At 42.1% G+C, this 15983-nt stretch overlaps 1 protein-coding gene and 1 long non-coding RNA gene across 2 annotated transcripts; one reads left to right on the plus strand and one right to left on the minus strand.

The window, feature by feature from the left end:
- Positions 1 to 1960: 1960 nt before the first annotated feature.
- On the minus strand, positions 1961 to 12951 carry g3bp1 (GTPase activating protein (SH3 domain) binding protein 1). The gene is made up of 12 exons (XM_023406417.2): positions 12823 to 12951; positions 9614 to 9730; positions 9384 to 9465; positions 8203 to 8376; positions 8018 to 8108; positions 7388 to 7481; positions 6748 to 6994; positions 6430 to 6534; positions 4778 to 4895; positions 3985 to 4110; positions 3470 to 3579; positions 1961 to 3220 (listed from the first exon to the last, which is right to left on the minus strand). Exons 2-12 carry the CDS (start codon positions 9706 to 9708, stop codon positions 2972 to 2974), a joined length of 1491 nt encoding a protein of 496 aa, XP_023262185.1. The 5' UTR covers positions 9709 to 9730; positions 12823 to 12951; the 3' UTR covers positions 1961 to 2971.
- LOC147819117 (uncharacterized) lies at positions 6954 to 7657 on the plus strand. Its single transcript, XR_015437257.1, has 2 exons — positions 6954 to 7039; positions 7143 to 7657. It is a non-coding gene; the product is annotated as an uncharacterized LOC147819117 (long non-coding RNA).
- Positions 12952 to 15983: the final 3032 nt, after the last annotated feature.

The raw sequence follows: 15983 nt of genomic DNA on the forward strand, positions 1-15983 counted from the left end.
AAAAACAAGACAGAATATGAGATATTTCCCACATAATACATGATGGAGGGATGTGACATTGTTTTATATCAGAGTCTTTTATATCAAGACATTTCTCAAAACCAGAATATGATCAGGGTGACTTTTGAACACTGGAAATAAATCATGTACTCATCCCGGCAGTAGCCCCCGTGGCACTCAAAATTTCCCTGGAATTTTCTAGTTATATCTTACTATACTATGACTTTTTATGCCTTATTATATGACTTTTTATTCCTTATTTTACAATGACCTTTTATGCCTTACTATTCTGTGACTTTTTATGCCTTACTATAGTATGACTTTTTATACCTCACTTTACAATGACTTTTTATTCCTTAATATACTATGACTTTTTGTGCCATACTATACTATGACATTTTTATGCCTCACTATACTATGACTTTTTATACCTTACTATATTATGACTTCTTACGCCTATAATACTATGACTTTTTTAGCTTCATTGTATTATGACATTTTTATGTCTCACTATACTATGACTTTTTATACCTTACTATACAATGAGTTTTTATTCCATACTATACTATGACTTTTTAATAAGGCATAAAAAGTCCTTACATAGTAAGTCATAAAAATGTCATAGTATAGTAAGGCGTAATATACTATGACTTTTTTATGCCTTACTATACTATGACTTATCCTCTGAATACATGAAAATACAAATGTTTAACATATACAAAATATTCATAGGGGTTTTGCTTCCCTCCTAATTTTGAGCCCAAACTACGCCCTTGGATAAGTGACATGCAGAGGTCCCTTACCAGAATTAACACGGAGACCTCTTATCTAACAATTACAGCAAGAGCTGGGAGGCAGCCCGCTGGTGCAGAGGTTGACATGGTGGAGCCACAAAATCATGCTCACTAACATAATCTAGTGTCATATGACAATCATGTTCCAAGATCATGTACCTGTGTGTCTCACTGGGCATGGGGGGGGGGGCCTGAGGCACAGTAACATCATATCCCCATCTAGTGTTCAAATATCAGCACTGCAAGACTTCGATTACAGAGAGAAGAACACCAGAACAAAAGGGACAGAGCTTTTTCTAATAGGACTGCCTGAAGAACTTAGACTTATCTTTTTTAAATGGCGTTTAGTTCTTTCACAAAGCTTAGAAAAATCTATTTTAAATATTTCAAATATCTTTACCTTGCTTACTTGGTTTCTATTTTCATTTTTTATCTTCAGTAATTTGTCTCCAGGTTTTTGTTATTTTTTCCTTGTGAAACACTTTGTAATCTCTGATTATGATACGTGTAAAAACGTAATCATAGTATTATAATAAAAGAAACACACATTAGATTTATTTCCAAGTCAGTTGCACGTACAAGTTGTTTGTCTTGGTGTTTTGGTGCATTACAATCAAGAAGTAGAAGGTAAATAAACATCTGGTATAAAGAATTCAGATTTACACATTGGATAAATCCAGGTATCACTTCATACTGTGTAATATCCTCCAATCAAGCGTTAGACACCTTTAAAAAAAAACTTAAACTTATAATTTAGGGAAAGATGATTTCTTCAGACATCTGACTATATTCTAACTACAGGAGAGAAATTAATGAGTAATTAATATAGTCACTGATATATGGGGGTTAGGGTTATGTAAAAGTTATACTAACAGAAGACTGATTTCCAGGATTTATTCATCTTCAGTGGAACAGGGTCTCTCCACAGTGTAAGTTAAAGCAAGGTGCAAATTTAACATTACAAAATCTCCAGGTGGGTTTTAAGAGAACGAGGCAGTCTAAGATTTCAGATTTCATTACTTGGCAGTTTAATACTGTGTGCACATTTTGGCCAGTATCAAAAAAAGCCCAGCCCTGATCTCCTGACAGCCAGAGTCAAAAAACACACACACACACACACACACACACACACACACAAAAAGCATCAAAATCAAACAGACTAAAGGTTTAAAACAGTAAATCACTTTTAATTTAGTTCTCTCATCGGCAGGTGAGCTCATTTTAAACATGATGACAAATGAAGTGCATCGGTAGAAGAAGCCTAACAGGATTTGATACATGATTTGATACATGCTCCATTCAGACGCGTCCATGATTCCACGTATTACAAGCCAACATTATTACTCAAATAAAAGCACTACAGTTCAGCTCTTGACCTGATAGAATAAAAAGATAAGACAGATCCATCGCTAGATACAACGGTGGCAGCAATACACAGGATTGCCCAAGCAGTAAAGTACACGTTCCTTTAAGAAACAGGGAGAGAGAACGCGAAAAAACCTAACCTCTGGGTTTTTTAATCCCCAATTCAAGTAGTATTTACCCTTTTTTTTTTTTTTCATGTGTTTGCGTGTTTTGATTTGTTTCTTAATAAATTCAAGTTCAGCATGAAAAAACAAAAAAAAAAAATGACAAAAGTCCAGATAATACATGTGTTGGTAGAAGAGACGAAGAGGAAGAGACTGAGGGAGAAAGGAGTGACATTCTGGGTTCCTCAGAGGGAAACGAAAAGCAGCAGGTGAGAAAGAAGAAGAATCAGGTGGGAGGTGGGAGGGGGATAAGTGGAGGAGGAGGAGGAGGCAGCCATCTTCATGAGAGACAGATGTTGAGACTGGCTCCTGAGTTCAGCAGGAGCTGGCATGACTTGATGGTGAAAGCTCTCGATCAAACCTGCGTCAGTTACCAACAGAAATCCCTTCGAAATACTGATGATGTCACATTTAGGAGAAAGAATGAGGAGGAACCGAGTCAAACGAGGGCGTGCGAGTGTAGTTGCCCAAACTTTGACTAGAAATCAACAGTTCCTACTGATTTTTTGCTCCTAGGTGCAACGCAGTGAAGGGTTTTTGTTACGTTTTGGGTTTGTCCAATTGGTTCCTGCTGCGGTAAAAATCAATAACCACTCAAGTAAATTGAATGCAAACAGTAATCTAACTCAGGTTTGGAGCCCAGGCGTCTCACTGGCGCTGGGCAGAGTAGCGCCCATCGCTGGGACCGGCGCCCCGTCCAGAGCCGAAGCTGGGTTTCTGTGCCATGCCTCCTCGGGTGGGGGGGCCACGGGGTCCTCCGCCACCTCCTATTCGCTCTCTGGGACCGCCGGGACCTCCAGGGCCGCGGGGCCTCACGTCCCGCCTGTCGCCCTCCCTGGCCGACCGAGTCTTCTTCTCCTCCACGTTCAGACGGACGTCGCCTCTGAACTTGATGGGCTGAAGAGACGAGAAACAAGCACAACTTAACTCGAGTTTCTTTTATTCTATCAAACCTAAAATGGTCCCGACAGTACAGTTACAACTCAAACTTCAGGTTCTAACTGAGGAAGCTCAATATGCAAACCCCATAAAACACCACGAGAGGAACATGGTAACAATAATTACCTCGTGGGGGCTACGACACTCAGGAGCTACGGGTATTTTAAACCAGCAACCGGCGCTGCATCAAAGGAAATAAAAACTCACCCTGTTGCTGAGGATCTTCTGTACAGGTTCAGAGTCATCAAACACCACAAAGCCAAAGTTTGGAAGCTTCCCTCCGCTGTTGATCCTCAGCTCCAGGACTGTACCATACTCTGTGGGAAAGGAGGAGGCATATTTTATTTACCACCGTGGTAAAAACAACAGTTTGGGTTTGGAAGATTTACACATCAACATACTCTAACTTTAAATTTTGGAATATATTCTTACTTTCACTTGTTTTGAGCTTCACTCACAATATTCCTGAAATGTTTTATAAACACAACGAGCGACTCTACAAACAGTTTGGAAACGTGCTGGTTTAAAGTGTGAAATACAGATTTATTATGAGCTATTAACACATTCGCTTTGAGTAAAGTGAGCCGTCTGCCATCAGTCACAGTTTATAAACCACTTTCTGCTGTGAAAGATTGTGATATTTAACACTGTGGTTCTCTAAAGGTTCGCACAATGAACCTGTGACTCTGCCGCCATGTGTCACTATACATTTCAATGCTTACGTTCAAAGAACTCCTTCAGTTCAGTCTTGTCCACGTCATGAGGGACGTTGCCCACGAAGAGCTGGTGGGCGTCAGGGTACCTGACCACCCTGCGACCCTCCGACTCGCCCTGCTCGCCTTCTCGCACTGAAACACAAACAATTCACCAGGTCAACAGATGAGCTATTAGATGCTATATGAGCTATTACATGTACAGACATGCTGGATGTGTGGGTCAGAGGGTGGTGGGACTGTCTCAGTGTGATCTGGATCTGTGGTCTCGTTTGTGGATTTCAGGCTCGACGGTGCAGGTTCATGTGTCAGGACAGATACTCTTCCATAAAAACACTTTAAATTTTACAATACAGAGCTACTTCAAATGTTTGGCGCTTGCACCCAGGTTTACTTTGATGTGATCTCTTGGGACCAGCTGTGTGTGAAGTGCTACAGCTGGTCTTGGACTGAGGACAATGTATTCAGGACGGACATTTCTGAGCAGTTTTGTTCCAAACCCTTGAACACCGTCACCTGCCACTGGTCAGAAATGTCATGTGGTGCATTTCAGACCTTAGTTACAGAAGTTTACATGTGTTAACACACCTGCAGTCACAGTGAACACACACATACACACACACACACCCTCTGTGCCAAATTCAACAGTACACATCAGATTTGATTGTGTTTAAACTGTAGTATCAGTCTCACACTTGTTTACCTGTCAAAGTGAGCACCTGTTACACTTGGGTCGAGGCCATTTAACCACCGTATATACCAGGTTTGTATGAGTGTATATGGTTAGTGTGTATGTCTGTACCTGGTCTGGGTCCTCTGTGTACCGGCGGAGCGCCTCCGGGCCGCTGTTCCCTCGGTCTCTGGTCTCTCTGTGGTCTCTGTGTTGTTGTCTGGGACTCTGGCTTCACCTCTGCTCTGGGCTGAAAGAGTCAAACACACTTTTATAAGGAAAGAGAACAAAGACAGAGCAAGGATGAAGGAGAAAAAAAAAAAAAAAAGTGTTTTCCCCCGTTGGGATTTATCACATAACTTTGGGCAAATAAAGAAAGAACAGCAAGTTTCATTATTGTCATAAAGGTAGAGCCAGCAGGGGCCGTTCATCTCGACTCAGGCAAACAAATCAAGTTTCCAGTTCTGCTTTCTGGAGGATACAACACAGCAGCACAGGATGCATTACCCCCCTCCCCCTCAGAGGAGATGAATTCTACTAAATGAGATCTCGCTGGTGCCTCAAAACAACAGGACAAAACTATGAGTCAGGTTTTCTTCAAAGGATTTGTTAATGGAGGCGAATTGGCCCGAGTAGAAGGTGGTATTTTTTAGGTGGAGGTCGTCTTAAACCCTTTTCACACCAAAATTATGAGTTTATTTATTTTACACACACACACACACACACACACACACGGGAGATAATGTGAGCTGCTAGCTGGTAAATCGCACCCGAAGAGTCTCTTCTCCGGGTTGGAGCTCCTGTCGGTCTTGGAGCCACGGTGTCAGAGGCTTCGATGGGTGATTATGTGTTTTTAAAACTTATTTCGGGGCTGCAGCTTCACTCTTTCATCCCAGATACTGCGTTTATATCAATGATGATTGGAGCCAGAGCTGATAAATACCCACTACTACTGCAGAGTCATTTGACCTGGGTGTGAATGCAGATTGTTCCCTTCTCCATTGCCGACAGAAGCCTGATGTTAGCGAGTCATAGCGGGTTTTCTGACCAGTGGAAAAGGGGCTTTATGTTTGAGGAGGTTCAGATCGGGTATTCTTCTTGAACGGAGAGTTTCAGCATCTTCTCCTGTAGCCTTCATGTTTCGAGGTTAGCGAGTGTTAAAGTCTTTCAGAGGCAGTCAGCCCTGAGAGTGTTTGATTAACCTGCAGTAGTTTCTGAAGGCTGGTTTAACATGTTTTGCTGCCACAGAAAAAAACAAAACAAGTTCACAGCGTCTCCAGAAGTCTTTACCATGAACCTATCTGCCCGACAGCCGAGAATCTCAGCTGTCACAGCTGATGAGTCTGAAAATACTTTTGCTTATGTATATGTTTTTGTATATGTTTGTTTCACTTATGAGAGAAAAGGCCTCAGTGGCGAGGACTCTCCTCTCCTCGGATCATGGGGATCTCAGGGGAACTTCCCCAACAGGACGAGTGAACAAGTGTTTCCTGTCCCGTTTGTTTTTCTCAAAACAAATGTTGGAAAATAATCAGTCTCTTTATATATCTGGGCGGATATGGTCGTTAATATATTATCAATTTGTTCAATTAATTCATTTCATTCATTTTCCGATACAGTTTTAAAATAATATCCTGATGTCCCACTTTAAAGCACAACTATGACAAGAATTCAGGAACTCATCAATGTTATTACAAGCTCATTACTATATAAGGCATGAAGTGAAGCCTAGGGTCAATAGAAACTAGAGTAACCAGGTTTTGAGAGGAGGATCTTAAACGCACCGGTGCTGTGGGGGTGACTTTGACGACATGTGGGGGGATTCCTGAGACTGGGACAGCCCCACTGGGAGGAAGGTTCTTACTGGTGACTGATGCCCAGGAGAACGGCTGCAGAGAAGACAAGCAGACACGATTTAATCAGGGCTGATGGATAATCAAAGATAATGTACAGTGAAGGCAACATTACACAGGTTTACCAGTTTAACCTGATTTACCTGTGTTGTGCAAACATGCTCCATCAGTGAAAACTAATTATGGGAATGACTCTGCTAACAAGATCCAGATCTCTCACACTGAGGTTGCATTCAGGTTCAGACATACCCTGTTTTCTTCTGGGGCGGCGGGGGCGGGTTCGGCGGTCACAGAGGCGGGCTCTGTAGTCGGTGGGGCGGCGGCTGGGCTTTTCTCTGTCTGGTCGTCGGCTGTGTGCGAGTCTGTTTGTGTCTCCAGCAGCGTCTCCGACTTCAGCTCCACGACTGCAGCCTCGGCCTCTTTCTCGACCTCTGGCTCTGGCTCAGGACTCGCTGCGCCCGCCTCCTCGTCGTCGCCGGGAACCGCCGGCTCCGAACTACGAGGGACGAGTAGAAGACAGTTATAACCACCTGTACTTATGGTAAAGTGTAGTATAAATAACATTCATATGCAACTTTAAGTGCTCTACAATAAAGAGCATCAGCAAACAAGTTCAAACAAAGCCTGTTTCTCTTGCCTTACAGTGGGAATCTTGCCTCAAGGAAAAACGCTCATCTGATGAAGTCAAAATGCTTTAGGTAAACTGACGTGTCACAGGGTTTTTAATCTTTTAATACAACAAACACTGGAACTAACCCAGAAAACCCTTCAAGCTGCTAAAGTCAAAGTTTTGTCACACTTTTCATTTCGTCTTTGGTCACCAAGGAGCGAGAACTGTGACCATGAATGGAAATTTTACACGTTCATTTTTGGGTGTGCGTTTCCATACCAGGCTGTCGGGTCGTAGAAGGGAGCAGACTCCTCAGCAGCGACGTCAGGGGAGGGGACCCTCTCCTCGATCTCCTCCACCTCGTCCTCGGACTCTGACGACACACAAACACAAACATGTTGAGGACAGTGAACGCCACATCCACCTTCCACCATCTTTTAATCCTGACTTTAAATCTAAAACGAACATCTATATTATTCAAATTTATACAAATATTACTCTACAAAAGAGAAATCTGAAGTTATGGTTAATAAACTGGATATAATAGAATGACTGGGTGGTTTCAGTTTTTCTAAAAGAGCTTGTGCTTTAATCTTGGAATTCAATTTTTCTGGTGTTCGATTTATTGCTTTGTTTACACAGACATCAAACGTCACCAGGGTCTTTAACCCCCGCAGCAGCTTCAACCACCATAAATAAAAGACAGCGGTTCAAAGAGAAAGCATCAAAGTGCTGAAACAAGTCGTGCAATAGACTGAATGAGAAACTCGTCTCTGTAAAATCATTTAGCTTCGGCCAAATAATAGCAAGATCAGAAAGATCGTGTCTATAGGAGATGAAAAGGCAGCAAGTAGAAAAAAAAACAGATCACAGTTAAAAAAAATAAATAAAAGATGGATGTCATCTCACCTTCTGGGGGCTCAGAATCAGAGTCACCGAACACCTCGTCTTGGTAACGGAACACGTCGTTATGGACGTAGAATTTGTTTGCAACGGTACCCTGGAATTAAAAGAATATTATATATTATAATCTCTTCTGCAATCACATCTGATCCTGACAGTGTGCTGATGGACACAGGAAGAAGAAGACGAACCTCAGGTGCTAGCACAAAGGTCTGCATGAACTTCCTCATGGGCTGCATGTTGTTGGACAGCTCGCCCATCACCTGCACCACCACGCCCTCGTTCAGGGTGGCGTGGGCGTCCACGTGCCTGATCTTGGTGTGACAGTCCCGGAAACTCAGAGCCATCACCCTTTTATGGATCTCCTGCAGAAGAGAGGAGGAGGTGGAAGGAACATAATCAACCAGAGCAGAGTCTGGAGGTTTTCATCCTCACGTGCTTCCGGGAAGAGTTAAACTCGACATCCATTAACATGTTCCAAAGACAAAAGCTTTTGTTTGAAGAGCACTACATGTCTTTACCCATCCATCTGATTTAACTTATTACAGTATCAAATGATTTCTACTCAAGAATCCTTCCTGCTCAAGATTGGAAATTTGATTTTTTTTTTTTATGAACCTCATAAAACCTCAAAGAAAAACTGAAATTCAAGCATCAGCTGAGTCTAAACTTCATCCTGCACAGCTAGCAGAGCATAAACTGCACCCTAGGGTCAATCAATATTGACTTAAATGAGTACAATTATATTGAAGGGTATTTTTTTGTTCGTCTTTTATAGTGCACCACACAATAAACCTCTGTAAGTGGCCGTTTTAGAGGCAGCAGACTGAGGCAGAGCGCAGTCATTTATGCAGCTGACACCGTCGAGGCTGTATCTATAATAATCACATTTAAACCTATTACTGTGATCATGAACAATACACTATGGCAACACCCACACTGCATAAATAATGTTTGCATTTAGGCGTTTCCTCATCATCAGATCAGTCTTACTCCTCGTTAGGTTCAGGTTTTACACCTGAGCTGCACAGACTGAAGGAGAATGAGTCAAATTTTAAGAAAACTATTTCAAATGGAAAAAGTATGACGCATACTAAAAAAAGAAAATCAGCAGCTTAAGAACAGAATATATTAAAAAAAACCCAAAAAAACAAAATGAAATTAATGCAAATGTCTCATAAAGAGATAAACTGTCCAACACAGAGAGCAAGAGACGGGCAAAATAGAAATATCCTTTATGCACAAAACAGCTTGAGAAAACTTATTTCAGCCCAGTAGTTTTTTTTTCCACTCTGTGTTAGTACGTAGGAGTGAAGTGCAGAGCCTCTCTATGGAAATAACATTTTTAAAAGCTGTTATCAAGCCTACTTACAGATTGTCCATAGACAGCCTCTACTGGTTTGCCGTTGCTGTCCAGGCCGCCGTGCACGTAGGAGGAGTTCTTTCCATAAAACCTGAGCACAGAGACTAAAGGTTAATTTTTTCCACAGAGGACGGGTTCTCACACATGCACATTATTACTACGCAACGCCCAAAATACTGCACCAAAGGCAATAATTCAATGTTTCATCACATGGCAGTCGGGACAGGTGATGGTCGTACCTGTGCAGGTAGTCAGGGGCCTGGTTCAGGAGTGTGTAATACTGTCGGACAAACTCTCGCCCGACCAGCTGGGCACTTGGCTTCTCCATCACCATTTCTTTGGTCAACTGGAAATCTCTGCAAAGAACAAGAGGAACTCCATCAATTAGTCATTTAAATAGAAAACTTAATCAGACACGGTTCTGATAATCACTTTATCTTTTCAGTTATTTGCAAACAGACAACAAAACGAGTGTTTGTCGCATTTCTGTTTTGCATCGGTGTCTCTTTGGGTGTGGTATGGTATCTATGTACGTGTTGTTCAATATTCATATGTACTTATCATATGCAGCCATAGTTCCAGCCCCTAAAAATGAATGATTTCTTCAAAATAAAGAAACGGCCGGTGGTTATACGACGCTATGACAACAGTTGTCACCACGGAGCTGGATAACTGCTGCCTTGTTGTGTCTTTGTCGTTGTGTGTGCGACTTTGAGGAGACCTTGCCCCCTAATATCACACGTGCATCATTTTGCTTCTTCACTTCTGAGAATTGACATCCCTGTGATGGATCATCCACTCAGACCCCGTCCCATGAACAGCACGGTGTGTAAATCAGGTTAGGTAAACATGGCCTCCAATTTCACATCAGAATACAATATCTGACTCATCACGGCTCATTTTGTAATTTGTTTTTCTGGACCGTGTTGAAATGCCAGCGGCGCGAAGTGTGTTTGATCTGCAAAAATGACTTGATTCTGACGAGCGTTTACTGCCACATGTGGGTGCACCGACATTAAAACAGCCCGCCCAGGGCACGGAAAACAAACCCAGACATTTGCCGTTTGTTTTCAAAGCGACTGATTAAAAAAGAAAAAGTGAAATTGCACAGTCACTACACTTAAATGTCACTCCTTTCTTCTCTTTACATCTAGAAATCCCACACAATCTTTTTCTGTGGAGGAGGACATAAACAAAAAATACTGACCAGTGGCTTTTTGTAGAGTTATACTATTTGACCTTCAGGCATCTACTGAAACATGCAAGACATTGTCCCATCAACTCCAGGTAGCACTTCTATCCACATTACCACCCTCCTCAGCTGGAAACCGACTATTACGACATCCGGCTTTGGTGGATTCCCATTAGTGGTTAATGTCATTGATGTAGCTGGTTAAACGTGAAGTGGCTAATGATTACTGGGACGCACCGGGATGAAAAAACGTCTTAATGTTTCTTTCCAGGCATTATCCAGTATCTATTCAGATACAGCATAATATTCCAATCTGCTATGAACGACAAGCTGTTGCTCTACAATTAACTCTTGTTAAAGCTCCATTACGGCTGCAGGAAACGACTTATGCAAACTCTGCCCATCAAATATGTGCTATGTTCACACGCTAGAACATTGGCTTTAAATAACATGCAAATGTGGACATGGAGAAAGAAAGTGACATTGTTTCTTGCACTAAACCCTGTTGCCTGATCCCTGCACTGAACGCACCACCATGTGCGTAAAGCTCAAATTAATGCTTAGATAACATACCAGGAAGAATGGTTTACAGTGATTCTCACTTTGAGTGATGAAGCATGCTTCGACAGACTCACAATCTGCACCATTTCCTGTACATTTCTGTTTAGTAAATGCGACACAGCAGTTACGTTGGTATTAAATGCAAGTTGTCATCTATATTCATATTTGCACACACTGCCAACATGATTTTCGTCTATTTCCAACAAGTTTGCCGGGTGATTTTAATAATAACCTTGCATGAATTGAAACCGATGTCTGTCTGGAAGATAATAAATATTAATTTGTAAAGCCGGAGATCTTCTATACATCTGTTACTATTAACAACGCATCCTATCTGTGGCTTCCCACTGAAGAAATCTTAAAAAAGAAAATGGAGCACAACTACACTGTTTCATATTTAAAAAAGGCTCCTGATTCTTTACACTAACGCACTACAGCTGCAGGAGTACAGTGCATTTGATTGTGACTACTCCCAGTCGCAGATTTAGTGCTCTAGTGAGCATTTCCTTCCAGGTGATTAGTGGTAAAGAAGCTAAAACATGCAAACACACCGGTGTGGTCATTCAGCAACAACCAGGGGAACGAGTGCTTTCGCTAATGGACTGTCTGCCACACCTGTCCGCACAACCTAGAGCCATCTGTTGTTCTGGCATACTCTTAGCAACCAACACACAGGCAGCAAACATTAACTGATCCATCAGGGCTAAGCCAATCACTCTGAGGAGAAGCAGCCCAATGTGTGCTGGGACAGATCCAACGCTTCCAGCGGACTTCAGGAGGGGCTTTGGCTTGAATGAGTCCAAGTTTATTTGGAGAATAAACGCATATAAGGACACGCTACGCTGCAGCAGCAGCCGCATCCGAGAGCAGCTTGTGTAAAAGTGGAGAGCATGGCATGCGGACAAAGGCCACGCCGTGCCCGCAGTGACGGTGCCATCCATGCTATCGACCGGCCTACACGCACTCATCACCAGTCATGGCGGCTCTGCCCGTCGGTGGGACTTAAGTGCAGTCCACCGACGGTTTCCAGATATAACCTGGGCTCAAATGGCACCCTGGCTGGCCCACTGCGGAGCTAAAACCGCGACAGCTGGGCGAGCAAACGGCCCCCAAACTAGGGCAGACACAGGCAATAGCTCGGTTTCAGAAGCAGCCCCAACACGTGTCCCGGCCAGTCCCCGGCCACACTTTCCCGATCCCGTCGAGCTAAATAAACCCGTTAGCTAGTTCAAAATGAAGATGAAACGATAAAGCAGACATGTAAAATGTTCCAAAGGAGGAAATTATGACTAAAATTGGCGAGAAAGGCGGTTAAGAAAGACAGGAAGGGAGGGAGTCACGACTGAATGAGCTAAAAGTGGGCTACACAGGGGTAGTGGATATTTCCTGGAAACCAAAAGTGAAACAAGACAGTGATGGCGGTGGTTTTATCCTGATACTTCAACATAGTAACAACTACTACACCGCTTGCTGCTAATTTAAAATACATAACTATCAGAAATAATGTTTAAATTCAAACAATAAGGCATAATAATCGTGCTAATGCCGAAGGTTGCTAACAGCTCTCACGTCTCTACACCAGGATGTAGACGGAGCCCCCGGAGAGCGACCCAGTTAATCAAACGAATGCGATCGGTAACAAATTAAAACTTTCCACGCTAAATTGGTGACAGTTTATCTTAGACAACAACTTACCAGTGGGTCAATTATCAAAAAAATAAGTCGTTGATTTAGAAACAAGTGATTTCTTTGAATCACCTCGGCGGCTGCCAGAGATACTAGCGGCTTCACAACGTGCTGGAGTGCTCGGTTACCGGTTTCAGCTCGGCAGTCGAGCATGACGTCCCGCCCCTTACGAGACCTCTGGCCAATCAAATTCAAGCTCTGTGATTCATCCGCCAATTGCATCACGCTACCGCAAGGGCCCCTATTTTCTGGCCAATCCCAGTCAGCGATGGCTCTACCTGGAGTTCTCAAGGGGACCAATCACATTGCAGTAATACTTGAAGGAGCGTTTGTTTCTTAATCCGGCATCTGCCGGTTGATTTTTCGGGAGCAGAGAGCGGTGCACCGGTGGCTCTTCCTCGCTTGGGGGCGACAAAACTGTATTCGGAGTTTGAACTAATTTAATTGGAGTGAATGACTCATCACATTATGCAGCTTATTCATTCATTTTAACCACTTTCATGTTTCAAATAAAGAGGGTTTGAGGCAGGGATGTGCATAGTTTACCGTCTGGCTGCAGTGTCCCTGGTTTGAGTCCACCTGTGACTCAAAATCATCCAAACTCATGGTCCACCTATTAGCTTTTTCTTGAGCTTTCAACTGCACCTAATTGTGTTGTCAGATTTCACCACGTGACCAACTGTGGGTCTGTTTACAGTTTAGGGTTTACTGTACTCTGCTTTCATCTACATAATTTGATCAGTTGCACATTTCTCAGGAAATTGCACCACTGAAGAAGAGCAGTTCTCAAAAAAAGACTCCGTCAAAATCTAAATTTAAGACCTGAATTGTTATGTATGAAAAGTTATGTTCATTATCAAGACATCTGACAATTATTTTCCTTAGCACTCAATTGATTGTTAATTTTATAAAATTAGATAAATTAGCTAAATATACCAATAAATTAACACATTCAAATTGCTTTGTTTTGTCATTTTCTGTCAGTTGACTTATCAATAAATCAAAGAATAATGTTGTTCTAGATCATTGGTTGGTTTCTCTTAGTCTGGGGAAATCATCAAGATGAAGCTGAAACTGTATTGTAGGGGCCGAACAACAAACTTTTTGCCCCAGGGCCCCCCAGGAGGTTAATCCAGCCAATATCAGGGAAAAGATAGTAAGTGAACATTGAGTTATTTTGTCAAACACCAAGGTCAAAAACTTTGGCACTGACTCATATAGTGGATGTACTGGAAGATAAACCTAAATTCCCAAAGCAAAAAGAGTCATAAGTAGGAAAACTCTCTTGTAAACCCCGGGGCAAACTTTTATTTAGTCCCCCAGTCACTTGTCATAATGTGATTAAACACAAATTAATTTTGGAATATCTACATTATGACACAGGCTCCCTCTAAAAGTCAAAGTGTTAAGAACGTCATCTTGCCAGTTGATATTGTGATTTAATGTTGCATATTCCTAAAACAGTTAATTAAATTACCTTAAACCATCTGATTGCCAGAAAATGTAGGGCATGTGGGGCCCTGCACCATTACCATGCACTGCTTGTAATCATCAGCCTTGAGATTAGAATAGAATAGAAGAGAAGAAGAATTTTCTGAGGTTTTCAAAGAAAGAAAAAAAGAAAGAAAGAAAGAAAGAAAGAGAAAATACCACATTCAGTTACGTCAAACAACCCAAATAGTCACTTTAAGGCTGAAACCTGGGACTTTCTACATGTTGTTGCCCTCTGCAGTAGATGGTTGTGTGGAAACCCACTCTTATTCGAAATAGAAGATACAGTAACTATGTGAAACTTAATGGGTTATTGCTTGATTTTGGTGCATGAAAACAACACGTCAACGTCTTTTACTGGTCGAGCAGAACAGGTAGGAGCCTATCAACTTTTGTCAGTATCACAAAGAGTCTCCAGCCAACATTTATGTGAGTTAATAACAAATAATACGAAAAGAAAAGATAGACCTTTAAACCATGCTGGGACACTGGTGTGTGTTTGAGCCTATTTAGATTCATTTTTGAAGAGTAAAAACACCAACAGACTTTAACTCCAGTGGAAGGACTTCTATTGAAAGAACAGTGTGTTTTTTTATTTAATTACAGCACCATACCCTCCCTCCCGTTCTTCTTCTCTTTCAGCCACGGCGTCAGACTGAGACAGAGTGAAGCAGGAAACTGTAAGCGTTTTTTTTCCCCCTGCTGTGGCTGAGAGGAGGGACTCTGGTCTTTGTGGACTAGGCTCAGCTGTTGTTTCACATTTTTTACCCTGGAGTCTGGATGAACGGGTGGGGATGGTAACAAGGTGCTCCGACTCTCCCTCTCCTGTCTCCCAGGGGACCATGAAGCAGCTCTGTGCACAGCCAGACTCTGAGCATATAACAGTCAAGTGTAATGCAGTTACCTTAAAGCCACAGGCAGGAGATTTAGTTTAACACTGAACAGCAATATGGTAGTTTTATGATACATTTATTCCATTTTCTACCATAAATACTGTATATTTATGTTTAAAGCATACAGATTGTTCACTGTACAACAATCAAGATTCTCTAAACCTTTTTCATGTGGAAGATTTCCAGCACATTTGTACACTATGCTAAATTCAATGTGATCTAAATGGCTTTAAAAGTATGTTATGCATCGGAAACATGCAAAAAAAAAGTCTGTTCCCACAATGTGTTTGTAACATATTTTAGTCCATTTAGACTCATTTTAGATGAACCTTTCAGGTTTTAAAGGCCCTTCATTCGTACAGTACAACCACACAGCTGTTTTCACTCACTGCCTGATTACCCTCCTTCAAGGCAGAGCCACCGCCCGCTCATTATTCTCTAAGGGAAGCAACAAATCTCTAATACAGAACAAAATCACAAGTGGACAAATAGCCATGTCAGTGTTGCAGCTGGAGTCTGTTGACCTCAGTAATCAACCTGAGCAGAGGTGTAAACAAAACCACTGAAAACACCTGTGTGAGTAACTTAAAGGACAGTGATACAGTTATTCAAGTCTGTCTTACAAAACAACTGTCGAGTCATACGAACAAATTTTGTCCTCCATCACTTCCACTGAAAATTATATTTTAATGGCCAGTATGAACAGGAGGAATGATCACAGTAAAAAGTGATAATAGTAGGCTAAAATTTGTCTGAAGTTCCACATCCCAGCAGCATGGTGAGAGG

Source organism: Seriola lalandi, unplaced genomic scaffold, assembly GCF_002814215.2.
Source record: "Seriola lalandi dorsalis isolate HSWRI2012SDOR001 ecotype SW California unplaced genomic scaffold, Sedor1 jcf7180002054307, whole genome shotgun sequence".
Classification (NCBI taxonomy): domain Eukaryota; kingdom Metazoa; phylum Chordata; class Actinopteri; order Carangiformes; family Carangidae; genus Seriola; species Seriola lalandi.

Bases quoted from the DNA above. Each gene is read 5' to 3' on its own strand.
- g3bp1 (XM_023406417.2), bottom strand. From the start codon at position 9,708: ATGGTGATGGAGAAGCCAAGTGCCCAGCTGGTCGGGCGAGAGTTTGTC. The intron at 8,109-8,202 runs GTTCGTCTTCTT...TTTTAATTCCAG, and splicing joins CCTTTGTGCTAGCACCTGAG to GGTACCGTTGCAAACAAATT. The intron at 3,221-3,469 runs GTGAGTTTTTAT...TCGTCTCTTCAG, and splicing joins AGAAGATCCTCAGCAACAGG to CCCATCAAGTTCAGAGGCGA.